This window comes from Mobula birostris, chromosome 9 (assembly GCF_030028105.1).
Source record: "Mobula birostris isolate sMobBir1 chromosome 9, sMobBir1.hap1, whole genome shotgun sequence".
NCBI classification, from domain to species: Eukaryota; Metazoa; Chordata; class Chondrichthyes; order Myliobatiformes; family Myliobatidae; genus Mobula; species Mobula birostris.
Window position 1 is genome coordinate 35,234,417 of NC_092378.1, and position 17,383 is coordinate 35,251,799.

Sequence of the window (17,383 nt, forward strand, 5' to 3'; positions counted from 1 at the left end):
ATAAGGACTGCAGGTTGAGACCTTCAAACAATTGACAGACATTCCATAAAAGTATTTGTCATTTCGCCAGTACCTTATGCTTTGGTTTTTTTTTGCCAGAGGATGGATGCAAGAGAGTATGCTCTGCCTTCTTTCAGAGAAGTACTAGCAGAGGCTTTGGAGTACATTATCCCATCAATATGAAATAATTTGTGGAAAAGTGGAAAAAAAAAAGAAAACGCCTTTTTATTTTGTTGTAATGTAAAACAGCACCAATGTGGTCAGTAAGGATCCACTAAATGTTCCTAAAATACAATTAGTAAGGATTGTCTTTCCTTTTCCAAATTATATTAAAGTAATTGTGATTGTCAACTGAAAGGATGTAGTCAGGGGAGTAAAAATAAATTTCAAGATTATGTTGAAATCATAGTGAGTAACCATACTGGTATTCTGACACAGAGTCTGACAATCCCAGTTAGCATTCAGGTACAATATTACATGGACAGCCCTCTCCCGTTGTAAGTGCACCACTAGTGTTACGGGTCATTTGAGGTCTTATTGGATGTATAAATAGAGAGATTTGTTGCTTTTGTTCTTTCTTCCTTGTTAAAATATATGTAATCTAGCAATTAAAATGTATTTTGGATGTAAATGGTTATTGGATATATTCTGGACATTAATATTGAAGTGTTATTGATTCTTCTTGCTCATCCCCTGAAAAGTATTTGAGTCAGAACAGTCCAAACCTTGGAGGTTTCTCTGTCTAAGTTAACTTCCTCTCCATTGGCTGAATCAGGATTAACTCAAGGGAAGTATTTGAAGAGAAGATTGTGAGTACACATTGGCCAAGTATTTAGAAATTTGTAATAATTTTACCATTGAATAATATGCAGAGGAGTGAGCTAGATACGGATTTATGTTAAAGATTAATCTTCAGTTAATCTGATATCTATCTCTTCTTTCATGTTCTGTTCAAACATAGTTTGCTTCAACTTTCTGAATTTATCCAATACATTTAACAAATATGAAATATGACACATTCTCATTTTGTCTGAGTTTGAGCTTCAGTCTGATTTAATGCTTTAGGCTATGTATCTAAGGACGGGTGTGTTAGCTGTGTCTGTTCTGATTTGAATGTTATACTGGCGATAATTGTCAATAATTGACAAGAAGCAGAGAAGTAAAGCTTTCATTATTAAATGGAGAGGTATAGGATAATATTGTAAATGAAGTGCTTATGTGTGGATGCAAAGTTGTTCACTCATTTTGAATCAGCATTACTCCAGCCAACTGAACTGTGTATTCTAATCTTTTTCTTCCATTGATCATGAGGCATTCTGCGATAGGGCTGTTTGGATGTTGACAACACTTCCAAATAGTCAATACACAGGCACTAATTGCACAAAGATTGAGTGGATCACACTGGACTGGGTGGATTTCAATTGTGATCCACATTGGAGTATCAGTCCTCAGTGTAATGTTGGAATGCATTGTATTCCATCATGAACTCAACAACTTTGTAACTTTCAACTACTGATTAAAATTGGACACGCATTGCTGGCCATCCGACTGTTGTTGGTGATGGCAAATAAGCAAGGAGGACAATGTGCCAAAATCACAATGGAAGGCACAGATTAAAGGGCTTCTTATGTTGACATTGATGTTTCAATCACCTGACTGAAAGGTAGCACCAGCTTTGTACCCCACTTATATGGGCTCATGGCAAAATCATGTTAGAAACTGTCTTTTTATCTGGCATTGGATGACAGTGAAGTGAATTGTTCTGCTACTGAAGTCAGGAACGGGTTACGAACTGCCATGTGAAAGAAAGTTTTAAAATAGAGGAAATCATGTAAAAGGAGGACAGTTATTTTGGAGATCGAGGTTGCCCAATCCTAACCCTTGGTTTTCATGAAATTATCCCAATGTGGAAACATTAAGCATCCGGAGGGGAGGAATTGTTGGCATAACTTTCATGATGACAATCGTGCGTCATCTAATTTTCATCCCTCGGGCTTTCTGTTATGTGTAGAAGGGAGCATTGCCGCAGTGTAGTTGATTTCCCAGAGGGATGTGTTCAATCAACAGCTTTAGTCTGACTCCAAACTCCTTTGAGCAGTTTCTCAGCCTGATTTCCAGCAGAGTTGTGACATTTTGATTGCTCCATGCACTTGGGTGGACAAACCGAAGGGTTCTATCCTACTGCTTCCATGGTTCAAGCCTTCCATTGGGCAGACCCGAAAGCCCATCTTCCAGCCTGAGCAGAGGCAAAGCAGTAGAAGAAACTCCAACAATTACCTTGGCAGAGGGAAGGAAATGTATCTCATCAAAATTAAAATTCTCTGTATAATATATATTTTGAAAAGATATGCAGAACTGTTTGCCCCAGTGATGGATCTCAGTTGACAGGTATACAAAGTGACACATCTTTCACTGCAGATATAAAAAGCAAACAGCTACTGGAAGTCTCAAAGCATAACATTTAACTTAATGCACAAGTATACAAAGCTACATATAGACCAACCAAATTGCATTACTGATATTTAGTAAAATATAATATTATATTGCAAAAACCAACAGGGCACAATTTCAGTCAAAATTACCATTTCTAGTATGCCCCATTCTGCAAATGCAAGATGACACAAGACAACTGGAGAAGAAATACAAATCAAATTAAGTACCAATGTATTGTTCTGGGTCATAACATTTCCTTAACCATAAACACATTACTTTTTTATTAATATTTATTGTCAGCCATACCTGTAGCATTTTATGTCCCTTTGTCCCAGCATTCAGGAACTTCCTTTCAAAATAAATTAATATTTTTAAAGAGTATTCAAAACAATGAATAGCTTGATGTAAATTTTAGAATTTTAACTGTTTATGTATCCCTCTGTATCATTCTAGTCACACTTTCTGTTAAACTATCAATGTATAAGCAGATTAGTGTCTGAGAAACATTTGGAGAAATATCCAAATTAATGCATTATAAGTCAGGAATGAAACTAACAGGTTTACATTTTTAAAAAATTACAATATCACTACCTGTTAGTGCTTAGAATTGTTCATTCTAAAACATAAATAAACTTTTTTTTAACTATCCAAATAGTTCCAGTGAGACTGGACAAGACACGTATTTAGTCAGTTTCAAACAACATAACAGATGGATCTTCCCATCCTCCTCCTCTACTCTGGATCTCTGCCATCACATCTGGGGTGATACAGCGAAGTCATTTCCAGTCCTTAAAAGCACTGAACATGATGATTCCTTTAGTACCCACTTTGTACCTCAGGCTGTTCTTGTTTTGTGTGTGGAGAAATATTGTTGATGTTTTCTCACACCGTGAGAATAGTGCTATGACTGAGCAGAGTTTCTTGTGGAGATTGTGAAAGTGAGGTGATATACTCAAGTGCATGCCATTCTGGGAGTTGTAGCTGGTTCACTGACTACTTGCCACACCGAATTCAATAATAATACTGCCCATAAGAATGGACTTGCACTGGCACCAGGCATATCAAATTGCCACCAACTCTTGTTTTATTATAGAAACGTAGCCAAGTGACTTGCAACATGTTTCAAGCAAAGAGTGGGTATTTGTAAGTGGATGTGCAAATTGATGCTGCAGTGAGTTGATTTTCAATGCCACTCCATTTTTTTTTTGTTGGCTCCTTGTTACTGCCTTCTCGTTTTGCTTTTGTTGTGATTCTCCACCCCAAGTTTTAGAGTGTCTGTTTTTCTGTTGGGGTAGCCGTCTCACTTACAGGTGAAGACTTCGGTCCTCTCGCTGCACGTGTTGCACTTGACGAAGCAGCACCAGTGGAACTTGCAGTTGCACTGCCACACTTTGGTATACTGGTGGGTGTTGTAACCTCGGCCGCAGCACATCAGATCACAGCCGTCCCCGTGATGGGAGGTGCGATTACATAACCGTCCCTGGGTGCCCACGCTCCCTGTTGTACTGTCCTCCTCACAGTAGTTTGGTGATCGCTCAATATAAACTAGATCTGTGTCCATTGGCTTTCGATAGGTCCTGGGCTTCTTGATTTTAAGAAAGGTGGGCTGGCGTAATCTGCTGGCCCTTACTGCTTCAACATGAACAGCCTCACCGTACTTTTCTTTCAAGACATATCCGATTTCTCGGAATTTGGGAAGAGTTGTCCAACATGTCTTGGTTGTACATGAGCCAGAAACACCATGACACTTGCATTCCAACTTCATTCTTTCTTCCAGAATCTATTAGTCAAAGAATAACAACTATTAGGGATGAATTCATTGCATTTTGTCCCTTTTCAAAGTCATAACTTTAGTTTTGGGCTCTTTCAGATTGAAGCTAATTTGGAGACATTCACTGAAGAGGAAACACCTGTATCATATTGTTTGCTTATAATGTTAGAGAAAAGTGACACATTTGTCAGAATAAGTGAGAACAGTAAGTGGGGACTCAGGACTGAGTCATAACTTGAAGTAGCAAGTAAGAGAAAGACATCATTACAAGGCAGGAACAATTTGAAAAGTCAGTCTCATTGGGAGTGAGTTTTATTTCAGCCAATAAAAAGAAGGGACGTGTAAGCAGAGTGGACAATGTTAGAGCAGCCAGTGTTGGAGTCAGCCAATGTAGGAGTGGGGGGCTTTAATTCAATAAGCCTGGGTGAGGACAGGTGGAGGTTCTAAGTATCTATTAAGTTTTTTTCCCTCTTTCTTTGTCTCTTAGCTAGTGTGCTGAGAATGGGTCCAGAATTAGATGTATGTTCTTTGTGTGAGATGTGGGAACTCTGGGAGACCTCCAGTCCCCCTGAGAACTACATCTGCATGAAGTGCAGGTCCTTCAGAGAACATGTTAAGGAACTAGGGCTGCAGTTCAATGAGGAGGTGGTCGACAGAAGCTACCAAGAGATAGTCATCCCAGAGTTGCAGGAAGCAGATACCTGGGCAACTGTCAGGAGAGGGAAAGGGAATGGGTAGCCAGTGTAGAGTATCCCTATGGCCATTCCCCTCAATAATAAGTATATTGCTTTAGATATACTGTTGGTGGGGGGACAGCAGCCCACTAGGGAGAAGCCCACAACGACTGGGTCTCTGGAACTATATCTGTCTCTGTTGCTCAGTAGGGAAGGGAGGAGAAGAGGACTGCAGTATTGATAGGTGATTCCATTGTTAGGGGAGCAGACAGAAGATTTAGTGAACATGAAAAAAGACACCTGTATGGTATTTTGTCTCCCAAGTGCCAGGGTCAGGAATGTCTCAGATCAGATCCACAGCATTCTAAAGGGGTAATGTGAGTAGCCAGAAGTTGTGGTACACATTGGTATCAATGACATTGGTGTCAAAGAGAGAATACAGGGAGAAAGCTGAGGGTAGTAATCTCTAGATTGCTGCCTTTCCACACGCCTGTCAGGGTAAGAATAGGATGATTTAGCAGATGAATGTGTGGCTGAGGAATTGGGGCAGGGGGCAGGGTTTCAGATTTCTAGATCGTTGAGCTCTCTTCTGGAGAAGATCTGACCTGTAGAAAAAGGGCGGGTTAGACCTCAACCCAATCCAAGTTTCTGCGAGCAATTTGGAAGGTGAAGGGTAGATACATCACAATGAAGAAGTATTCTAAAGGGAGGATGAGGCAACTGTGGCTGACAAGTGAAGTCAAAGAGCATAAAATGAAAAGAGAGGGCATACAATAAACACAAGAGACTCCACGGATGCTGTAGATCCAGAGCAACACACACAAAACGCTGGAGGAAATCAGCAGGTCTATGGAAATTACCAAGGTTCAATGACCTGAAACGTTGACTGTTTATTCATTTCCATTTAATCTGTGAGTGTTGATAGGGCATATAATATAGCGAAAATGAGTGGGAAGTTTTTAAAAACCAACAGGAAGCAACAAAAAAAGGCATAAGGAGAGAAAAAGATGAAATATGAAGGAAAGCAACACACATCAAAGTTGCTGGTGAACGCAGCAGGCCAGGCAGCATCTGTAGGAAGAGGTGCAGTCGACGTTTCAGGCCGAGACCCTTCGTCAGGACTAACTGAAGGAAGAGTGAGTAAGGGATTTGAAAGTTGGAGGGGGAGGGGGAGATCCAAAATGATAGGAGTAGACAGGAGAGGTGGGGATGGAGCCAAGAGCTGGACAGGTGACTGGCAAAAGGGGATATGAGAGGATCATGGGACAGGAGGTCCGGGAAGAAAGACGGGGGGGGGGGACCCAGAGGATGGGCAAGAGGTATATTCAGAGGGACAGAGGGAGAAAAAGGAGAGTGAGAGAAAGAATGTGTGCAAAAAAATGAGTAACAGATGGGATATGAGGGGGAGGTGGGGCCTAGCAGAAGTTAGAGAAGTCGATGTTCATGCCATCAGGTTGGAGGCTACCCAGACGGAATATAAGGTGTTGTTCCTCCAACCTGAGTGTAGCTTCATCTTTACAGTAGAGGAGGCCGTGGATGGACATGTCAGAATGGGAATGGGATGTGGAATTAAAATGTGTGGCCACTGGGAGATCCTGCTTTCTCTGGCGGACAGAGCGTAGATGTTCAGCAAAGCGGTCTCCCAGTCTGCGTCGGGTCTCACCAATATATAAAAGGCCACATCGGGAGCACCGGACGCAGTATATCACCCCAGTCGACTCACAGGTGAAGTGTTGCCTCACCTGGAAGGACTGTTTGGGGCCCTGAATGGTGATAAGGGAGGAAGTGTAAGGGCATGTGTAGCACTTGTTCCGCTTACACGGATAAGTGCCAGGAGGGAGATCAGTGGGGAGGGATGGGGGGGACGAATGGACAAGGGAGTTGTGTAGGGAGCGATCCCTGCGGAATGCAGAGAGGGGGGGGAGGGAAAGATGTGCTTAGTGGTGGGATCCCGTTGGAGGTGGCGGAAGTTACGGAGAATAATATGTTGGACCCGGAGGCTGGTGGGGTGGTAGGTGAGGACCAGGGGAACCCTATTCCTAGTGGGGTGGCGAGAGGATGGAGTGAGAGCAGATGTACGTGAAATGGGGGAGATGCGTTTAAGAGCAGAGTTGATAGTGGAGGAAGGGAAGCCCCTTTCTTTAAAAAAGGAAGACATCTCCCTTGCCCTAGAATGAAAAGCCTCATCCTGAGAGCAGATGCGGCGGAGATGGAGGAATTGCGAGAAGGGGATGGCGTTTTTGCAAGAGACAGGGTGAGAGGAATAGTCCAGATAGCTGTGAGAGTCAGTAGGCTTATATGAAGGAAATCTAGCTGATACAACAAAAGAGGGTACCCAATGTTTTTCTCGGATCTATAAGGAGTAAAAGAGAGACAAGAGTGGGTATAAGACAACTGGAAAATGAAACTGGAGAGGTAGTAATGGGGGACAAAGAAATATTGGAGGAACTTAATAAGTATTTATGGCCAGTCTTCACTGTGAAAAACATTAGCATTATGCCAGAAATTTGAGGGTGTCGGGGGTAGAAGTGAATGTAGTTGCTATTACTAAGGAGAAGGTGCTTGGAAAACTGAAAGGTCTGAAAATAGACGAGGCACCTGGACCACATAGACTCCAGGGTCTAATAGAGGTAGCTGAAGAGATTTTGGAGGCATTAGTAATGATCTTTTAAGAATCACTAGAGTCTGGAATGGTTCCGGAGGACTGGAAAATTGCAAATGTCACTCCACTCTTTAAGAAGAGAGGGAGGCAGAAGAAAGGAAATTATAGACCTGTTAGCCTGACTTCGGTGGTTGGGAAGATGTTGGAGTCCATTATTAAGGATAAACACCTTAGGGTATTTGGAGGCACATAACAAAATTGATCAAAGTCAGCATGGTTTCCTTTAGGAAAAATCTTGCCTGAAAAATCAGTTGCAATTGTTTGAGGAAATAACAGGCAGGATAGACAAAAGAGAGTCAGTGGATTTTGTTTACTTTGATTTTCAGAAGGCCTTTGACAAGGTACCGCACATGAGGCTGCTTAACAAGCCCAGAACCCATGGTATTACAGGAACGATACTAGCATAGATGTATGTGCCGGTGGTGTAGTGGCATCTCCACCCAAACTTCAGGGTGAGATATCCCAGGTTTGAATCCAGTTGGCTCCTTGCACAAGTTCCACCCATACTGGGTTGAGCGTCAGGCTAGAATATAAGAGCAAGGATGTAGCGTTGGGGCTTTATAAGGCATTAAGCAGACTACAGTTAGACTATTGTGAGCAGTTTTGGATCCCTTATCCAAGATGAGATGTGCTGGCACCAGAGAGGGTCCAGAGGAGGTTCATGAGAATGATTCCAGGAATGAACAGGTTTACATATGAGAAGCATTTGATGGCTCTGGGCCTGAACTCACTGGAGTTTAGAAAAATGAGGGGGGATCTCATTGAAATGTATTGAAAGGCCCGGATAGAGTGGACGTGGAGGGGATGATTTTTTTTCTATGATGGGGGAATCTAGGACCAGAAGACACAGCCTCAGAATAGTGGGATGTCCATTCAGAACAAAGACGAGGAGGAATATCTTTAGCCGGAGGGTAGTGAATCTGTGGAAATCACTGCCACTGAAGGCAGTGAAGGCTATCCCATTAAGGCATTAAAGGTTACATGGATGACAATAGAATGGGATTGTAAGGGATAATAAATCAGCCACAATTGAATGGCAGAGCAGACTCAATTGGCAGTATGGCTGGATTCTGCTCTTATGTTATACGGTCTTACAATTAGGTTTAATTTTTTTTTGTAAACACTGTTCTATAAACTTAGTTTATTCCAACAAAGAGATTTGCATGTATTTCCAAAAAAGGTAAAAGAAGAATATGTGAACAGTTTTACTCTGGGCCCTGCAGCCACATTATTAAACTGCCCTTTTATTTCAGATTCTGACAATTCTGAATTTTCCATTATTACTTATTATCAGCTAGTTCCATGTTGAAGCCATATTAATTGTAATGCCAATTCCAATCACGGCACTAGCTGAGTAGTACAGAGTTTTTTTTCTACTTGTTCTCAATTCCTTCGACATAACACAACAATTTTGTGTTTTATTTTTATCCATCTCTCCAACCCCATTCTGCTTTGCTCTACTCTTTACATGCTCATATGATTTGATAAACTATACAGTGAATATAAAAGTGATTCATGTACTTTGGGATTTGCTAGTGGAAAAAAAGTCATTTTAAATGTCCTTGGAAGTCTGTTGTGGTACTTGTGCACTAGATTTGGCTAAATTTACATTCCTGGGGAACAGCATTGGTACACTTGTTGCTAAATTACATTCATTGATCTCTCAGCAGTGCCAAGGATCTTTGAAGAAACTGAGTAGGAGATCCTGACCATAGGAAGTAAACCGAGGTTTTGCCAACTTCAGGATCAGAATTCAGTTTAACATCACCGGCATACGTCATGAAATTTGTTAACTTTATGGCAGCAGTACAATGAAATACATGATAAATAAATATAGAGAAAAAAACTGGGTTACATTAGGTATATATATATATATAAATAAATAAATAGTTAAGTTAAAATAAGTAGTTCAAAAAATAACAGAAATAAAAAAGGATTGAGGTAGTCTAAATGTGTTCAATGTCCATTTAGGAATCAGATGGCAGAGGGATAGAAGCTGTTCCAGAATAAATTCACTCAAAATAGCTTCCAAATTTACCTATATGTCAGTGACGTGTCTTCAAAATTAATTTACATGTTTTGATATGTTTCCAAAAGTTATGTTACAGTCATTTATCAGTGTGTTATTTAAAATTCAGCTTTTAATCTTTGAGTTAATGGGTTTAAACTCCTGCTACCAGTTCTGTATAGTTCTATATGGTGAACATGCTTAAGCATCAAAATCTAAAATAAACAAGTTCCCTAAATCATCATCTGATGAATTGTGTGATGCTGACACTAATACTTCAAAACTGTATGTCTGACATACTTTACAGTCAACAAGAATTTTGTTAAGGATTTCATAAATGCACATTGAAATCACAGTAAGGGCTAGTAAACTGACTAATGTATGGAGTTACACACAAAAAAGTTGCTGGTGAACGCAGCAGGCCAGGCAGCATCTCTAGGAAGAGGTACAGTCGACGTTTCGGGCTGAGACCCTTCGTCAGGACTAACTGAAGGAAGCGTTAGTAAGAGATTTGAAAGTGGGAGGTGGAGGGGGAGATCCAAAATGATGGGAGAAGACAGGAGGGGGAGGGATGGAGACAACAGCTGGACAGTTGATTGGCAAAAGGAATATGAGAGGATCATAGGCCAGGCTCCATCCCTCCCCCTCCTGTCTTTTCCTATCATTTCAGATCTCCCCCTCCCCCTCCCATTTTCAAATCTCTTACTATCTCTTCTTTCAGTTAGTCCTGACGAAGGGTCTCGACCCGAAACGTCGACTGTACCTCTTCCTGGAGATGATGCCTGGCCTGCTGCGTTCACCAGCAACTTTTTGTGTGTTGCTTGAAATTCCAGCATCTGCAGATTTCCTCGTGTTAATGAATGGAGTTAAAAGTTTTAATCAGAGCAACCTCATTTCTCCCATGCCCCAAGATGGGCCTTTAATACAAGGCTCAGGATTCTTGTTTCCAATTGCTTTGCACCCCTTTCCTGCTGATAGTCAGAATGTAACTTTTCTATTCCTTTTCTTCTGTTGTCGGTATGGAATGTAAGATGCAGAGGAATGTGAGGGTTTTTTTTCTGTTGACTGTATGGAATGCAAGATGCATCTTGAGGAATGTGAGCATTTTATTCCTGCTCTCTCTGTTCATATAATTCCATTTAACAATCAGTTCTTCAACCCACTTGTTTCTTTGCCAGGAATGAAGAACCCCTGCCTAGCCAAACAGGCATCCTATCACTTGAATGAGAAGCTCATTATGACACCAATCAGTTATACAACAAACAGCCTGCAATGAATCCTCCTCCTTCCTGTATTTTTCTCTTTCTATCACTTTATGACTCTGAGGCTGCCCTTAATGCAAGACCATCCAAAGAGAATGAATCCCACCCCAAATAAATACAATGGCCGTGTACGCACTGTAAAATTATACATGACCACTCTGTAATGGGTGTGTAAAAGCTCTATATTTAGCACTGTAAGTACTAAGTGGGATTATTCATACTTGAGTACACTTTGCTGACATGGCAAAGTTTAAACAAACATCTGTGCTTCAGTCAATTGTAATTACAAAATTATGTCACAGTACATTTCTCCCGTAACCAGTATTGATATTTGGAAAGTTTGATTTTGAAAGGTTGAAAGGTTTGGCTCCTTGCTCTGACATGTATTGTATTCAGGCCAGAATTAACTTTATAAATGACCCTTAATACATACTCGCCAACCAGCTGACAACAGATTGATCAGCCAAACCAAAATTGTAAAGCCAAATTCTTTTCAATGGTACTAAACTCATCCCAATCTCTACTTCTGTGGCTATTGGTGAGCATAGCCACAGCCACAGTACGGACTGCCAGGCAGTGACAGGTCTGCAGGCTGCGGTTTGAGTTCGTGCAACTTTGTATGAAGTATTTTCGGACCAGCACACCTTCTACTGAAGTTCTGGTTTTACATGAGTCTCTTCTGCACATGTGTAAAATTTACATATTTTTCTTTCTTCTGCATCCCACTGTGGTATTTCCATTTTTATTTCCCTCACACACACAACATTAAGACTTGTCCTTCTCTACAGGCATTAACCAGGACCTAATCTATGTCTGCACCGCACTCTCTGTCCAGTCAGGCTGCACAGATAGAAAGTTCTAGTTTTATTGCTGATAACTGTTGAAGCTAGGCTGAAACCTGAATGTCAGCTTGGTTAAGTGGCAGCATTCACACCACCGTGTTCAGAGGAGTGTGCACTCAAGCTCAGTCCCTACCCTGGGCAGCCGATCCACTGGGGCCGAGTTCTCTCAGGGTTTTCATCTACACTCCCCCCTCAAGAGGCACTATACAAATTAATAAGGATCTCGCTTCACTCAAAACAGCTTCCAAATTCACCCATATGTCAGTGAGGAGTCCTCAGAATTAGTTTACCATGCTTTGATATGTTTTCAAAAGATATGATACAGTCATATATAAATGCGTTACTTGAGATTCAGCTTTTAATCTTTGAGTTCATAGGTTTAAAATCCTGCTACCAGAACTACATGGAGAACAAGCATGAGCATCAAAATGCATTCAGTTTAGGCAGCTTGCCCGCATGTCACAAGCAAGTCTGTCAAATGACAACTGCATAATTAAATCTCCAGGCAATTATGTGCTGCTGTTGAAGGTTGAGGGACAGATATTTGCTCCACAATGGGAAGAGTTCTGCTGGTTAAACATCATGTGATCTTTTATAATGAGCTCAGCAGGCAGTGTCCCATAAAACTGCCAATCTCATTTTATTTCTGACAATCCGCAACCATCAGCTTTGTAACTTGAGAAATTAAAAATCAAACTACTGTAGGTACTGCAAATCTGAAATTAAAGCATAAATTGCAGGATATATGTAGGATATCAGAAAACATCTATGGAGTGAAATTGAACTTATGAAAAATAATCAACCTGAAAATTTAACTCACTATTTCTCTCTCCACAGATTCTGCCAGACCTACAATCTCTCCAGTATTTACTCATTTAATTTGTGATCTCTTCACCCCCATTAGTTGATGTCGCTTAAAAAATAAAAATTTCTTAGTTCTGCTGTTTCCCTTCAGTGGAAAATACAGTAACTTACTTAGATGTGTTGGGAGTTGACTGTTCCCTTCTGAATTGTACATAAGTTGCATAAATTGAATTGGCTCCAGGTGTTTTGTGTTCCTCATCTTGAAATATTTAACTTTTTAATATTTTATATCTGCCATTGTGAGGCAGGTGGTCAAGTCCAACATAGATTCAAATTCATATTTCTCAAATACTGTTCAAAAGTCTTAAGCACATACAGTATATGCTGCTAGTGTACCTAAGACTCTTGCACAGTACTGTAGTAATTTTATGTCTTGCACTGTACTAATGTTGCAAAAAAAAAGCAAATTTCATGACACATGAGAGTGATGATAAACCTGATTCTGATATGGGTCTCTATTGTGGAATGAGAGTGGGAATGGGGTAGGGAGTCATGATTGGGAAAGGGGTGAGAGGGGAGCGAACAGGAAGCACCAGAGAGACATTCTGTAATGATCCCAATTGCTTGGGAATCAAATGACATTACCTGGTGTCTCATGGCTGGGTGTGTCTGTTTGCACCTGTGCCAACCTCCCCATCCCCTGCCCCTGGCACTCCTCTGCCACCTGTCCCACACTCCTCCCGCAGCATCGCACGCACACCATTCCAAATATCCTTTGCTCCCGCCAGATTTACAAACTCACTCTCTGCTCCATGTTGATAAATAGGCACATGTATATAGACTTCTGCACAGTACTGTATTTATCAACATGGAGTGGCGAGTGAGTTTGTACCATACTGTACACATGATATAAACTAAGCAAAACTCATCCAGGTGTTCTTAAATACAGCAAAAACAAGAAGCTGGAGGAACTTAGCAGGTAAGGCAGTGTCTGTGGAGGAACATGGACAGTCAACACTTCGGGTCAAGACCCTTAACCTGGATTGGCTGGGAGGCAGAACTCACAGTACAGGAGCTGTGGAGAAGGATATCCCCGCCTCTGCAAGGAAAGGGTCAGTACATCAAGACACAAAGACACCATCTATGTCAGTGGGTTTGATGGTGAGTTTGGGACTGGTGAAGTGCGTGGAGAGCCACAAGTTCAGAGGGGGCGTGGTTGGAGTGGAGAAGACAAGACAGTTAATGTCATGTTGGCAGATGGAAACTAAAAGGTCAAGAGATAAAAGGACAGAAGGAGGTGTCCACTTGGAATATAGTGTTCAGTCTGGTCACCCCATTATAGGAAGGATGTGGAAGTTTTAGAGACGGTACAGAGGAGATTTACCAGGATGCTGCCTGGATTGGAGAGTATGTCTAATGAGAATAATCTGAGCGAGCTCAGGCTTGTCTCTCTGGAGTGAAGGAGAATTAGAGGTGTCTTGATAGCACTGTACAAGATGTTAAGAGGCATAGATCGAGTGGACAGCACATGGTATTTTCCCAGGGCAGAAGTGGCTAACTAATTTTAAGGTGATTGGAGTAAAGTATAGGAGGGATGTCAGAGGTAAAATTTTTACACAGAAAATGGTGTGTGCATGGAACACACTGCCAGGGGTGGTGGTAGAGGCAGATACATTAGGGACATTTAAGAGACTCTTAGATAGGCATTTGGATGAAAGAGAAATTGAGGGCTAAGTGGGAGGGAAGGGTTAGATTGATCTTGGAATAGGTAGAAAGGTCGACACTACTTCTTGGACCCAGGGGCCTGTATTCTGCTATAATGTTCAGCATCTGTAGTCTCTTGTGTCCCGAAGCTCTCAAGTGTCATTCTGACCTCAACATTTCTATAGTTGTGAATGAATTTCAGCTGCTTCACCAAAGCAGAGTTTAAAGATGACTATAACATAGGGTTTAAAGTTGTTACACAAGTTTAAAAGGGCTTTGAAATTTACTTAAACCACAAGAACTTAAGAGTACTTAAGATAAACATAGAGTAAAAAGAGAAGAAATCAGTTACCTTGCAAATCCAATGACAGGCACAAAATACAAACACACACACACACACACACACACGAAGCAGTATATATATTCATCACACAGATTAATATTGAAGGCACCCCCATCTTCTGTTCTTGATGCATAGTTACCTTTCTCCCCGCCTCATTGTTATGCAGATTCATCAGCCTTCTGGCATTTTTTTTGATCTCCCTTGCATCCACAAATTTCCTTGAGAACTCGATTCCATACTTGATGTCTGCAGAGCAGCCTCCCCATTTCCAGCCCTCCTCCTGGTTGTAGTAGCCCTGTTTCTCCCGGTCACAGCCACAGTTGCTCAGGTTTCCTTGACTGCAGGCAGCAGTCACTGCATGAGCTACACCAGCCGCGGTGATGGCATAAGTGAATGCTGCTTCTCGGCTACCTGCAGGCACAGGAGGGCAACCAGTGTGTTAACATGTACATACAAGGTTTTTTCCAAACAAATCTATTTCTTGAAAATCTTTTACAGCCTCAGTGAAACAGTGCATAGATAATATTTCCTTAAATCACAAATAATCAGACAATTAAGCATAGAATGACGAATGTGTTCTCTGGGAGCCATTCACTGAATTCAGGAAGTAGGCCAGCTAAAGTCAAAAGTCTCTGTCACTCTTGCTCACACCCTCATCATCAGATAACAAGAAAAAAGACTTTTAATCATCTATTTACTTAAACGGAAACAGGCAGGTAGTATGAACAATTGAGGTTCAGATAATTAACTCATTTTATAATAGCTGTATAAATATGTTAAGAAAAAGATAGGTAAATAGGAAGCAAAACGATCTAGTGTGTTCCCAGCGTATATGACAAATAAACTCGTTTCGGACTTCCAATCGGTACAGGTATTGATTATAACCGACGATTCGATGACAAACTCTGCCTTCTTCATCAGGGATGATGCCTGGGCATGTCTAGTCCAGTGGTATTTATACCCCCACAGTCTGTCCCTCCTGATTGGTTAGTCCTCATCCAATCAGGTTTACACTCTCCCACCTTGTTTACAATCAAATTCCAGTTCTTAATTAGAGCGATATTGGCCAGACAGGATGCACGATGGAAACCTGCATCAAGGAGCACAGGAGGTGTATCCATTTGGGTTACCCGGAGAAATCAGCTTTAGCAGTACATTGCTTTTGCAATGGCCATAGGATTGACTTTGATGGCAATAAACAACTGTGCTGTGCCAATGGATTTTGGGATCATCTGGTAAAGGAAGCCATTGAAATAAAACTAGAGGAAAAGAATTTTAACAAAGATGAAGTCTCACTCTAACTAAGAACTGGAATCCAGTTGTAAACAAGGTGGGAGAGCAGGAACCTGATTGGATGAGGACTAACCAATCAGGAGGGACAGACTATGGGGGAATAAATACCACCGGACTAGACACGCCCAAGCATCATCCCTGATGAAGATGGCAGAGTTTTTCATTAAAATGTCATTTATAATTGATACCTGTACCTGGCTGGAAGCCCAAGAAGAGTTTATTCAAAGTAGGAAGAAATTCTAGAATAAATATACATCAGGGTCTGTTGGGATGAGATCACACAGGGTTATGTTTAATGGCAGAATGAGTTTGTTCTCTGTCTAAGCCAAATATGGAGATATTGATTCATTTGATCAAGGAGCTAAATCTTAAAGAGGGGAGGTTGGTAAATAGGCGGTGTATTGAGGAACTTCAGAGGTTGGGATTTAACACAAAAAATTCCAAAATAAATGTATTTACAACTTTTTGATCATTACTGATAACTTCAGTCATGTTTAGGTGGCCTCTCCTGGTTGGCCGTCCACTGTTAATGATCAGAGCAGAAAACTGCAGATGCTGGATGGAGGCACATCAGTGGGAAGAGGAATAAAGTTGATGTCTTGTGTCATACTGGGAAGAGGTGAGAAACAAATTGTGTTTTAAGTTACACATGGTGAAGAGCTAGGAAGGTTGCAGGGAACATCCCCAAGATGCTGTACATTACAGTTGTCAAGGTTACAACTACCTTAAGAACTGAGCAGTTGGTGATTAAAAAGAAAAATCATTGAAAAAAATATAGTCACTTGTGGAAATAGAAAGACAGAGTAGTTACCTGATTTGTTAAACTCATTATTAAGTCTAAATGGCTGAAATACAATGGTGATAGAAAGTTTATGAACCCTGTAGAACTTTCTCTATTTCTGCATAAATATGACCTAAAATGTGATCAGATCTTCACATAAGTCCATAAACTAGATAAAGAGAACCCCAATTAAGTACATAATACAAAAACATTATACTTGTTCATTTACTTATTGAGAAACATGATCCCATATTATGTGTATTTGTTGGAAAAAGTATGATAACCTTTGCTTTCAGTAACTGGTGTGACTCCCTTGTACAGCAATAACTTCAACCAAACATTTCTGGTAACTGTTGATCAGTCCTGCACATAGGCTGGAGGAATTTTAGGCCGTTCCTCCTTACAAAACTGCTTCAACTCTGGAATGTTGGTGGACTTCTTTGCATGCACTGCTTGCTTCAGGTCCTTCCACAACATTTCTATGGGATTAAGGTCAGGAATTTGACTCAGCCATTCCAAGATACAAACTTTCTTATTTTTAAACTATTTTGTTGTTGATTTACTCTTGTCTTTTGGATCATTGTCTTGTTGCATTATCCAGCTTCTATTAAGCTTCAGGTGACGAACTGCTACCCTGACATTCTCCTGTAAAGTGTCTTGAGACGATTTTGAATTCATTGTTTCCTCAGTGATTGTAAGCTGTCCAGGCCATGAGGCAGCAAAGCAGCCCCAAGCCATGGTGCTCCTTCCACCATGCTTCACAGTTGGGATGAGGTTTTGGTGCTCATGTTCAATGCTCCTTTCCC

General features: G+C 41.1%; 1 protein-coding gene across 2 annotated transcripts in view; it reads right to left on the bottom strand.

Moving 5' to 3' along the window:
• Nucleotides 1-17,383, bottom strand: part of LOC140202663 (protein Wnt-7b) — an 89,733-nt gene that overhangs the window by 1,645 nt on the left and 70,705 nt on the right. Inside the window, exons 3-4 of one of the 2 annotated variants that reach the window (XR_011887144.1) lie at nt 14,643-14,914; nt 2,740-4,213 (exon numbers count right to left, since the gene is read on the bottom strand). Coding sequence is in view for 1 of the 2 variants with exons in the window: in XM_072267796.1 (XP_072123897.1) it covers nt 3,734-4,213; nt 14,643-14,914 (752 nt within the window). In the remaining variant the exon portion in view is untranslated. Of the gene's footprint in view, nt 1-2,564; nt 4,214-14,642; nt 14,915-17,383 lie in introns of those variants that run through there. The other variant, XM_072267796.1, reaches the window with a different exon arrangement.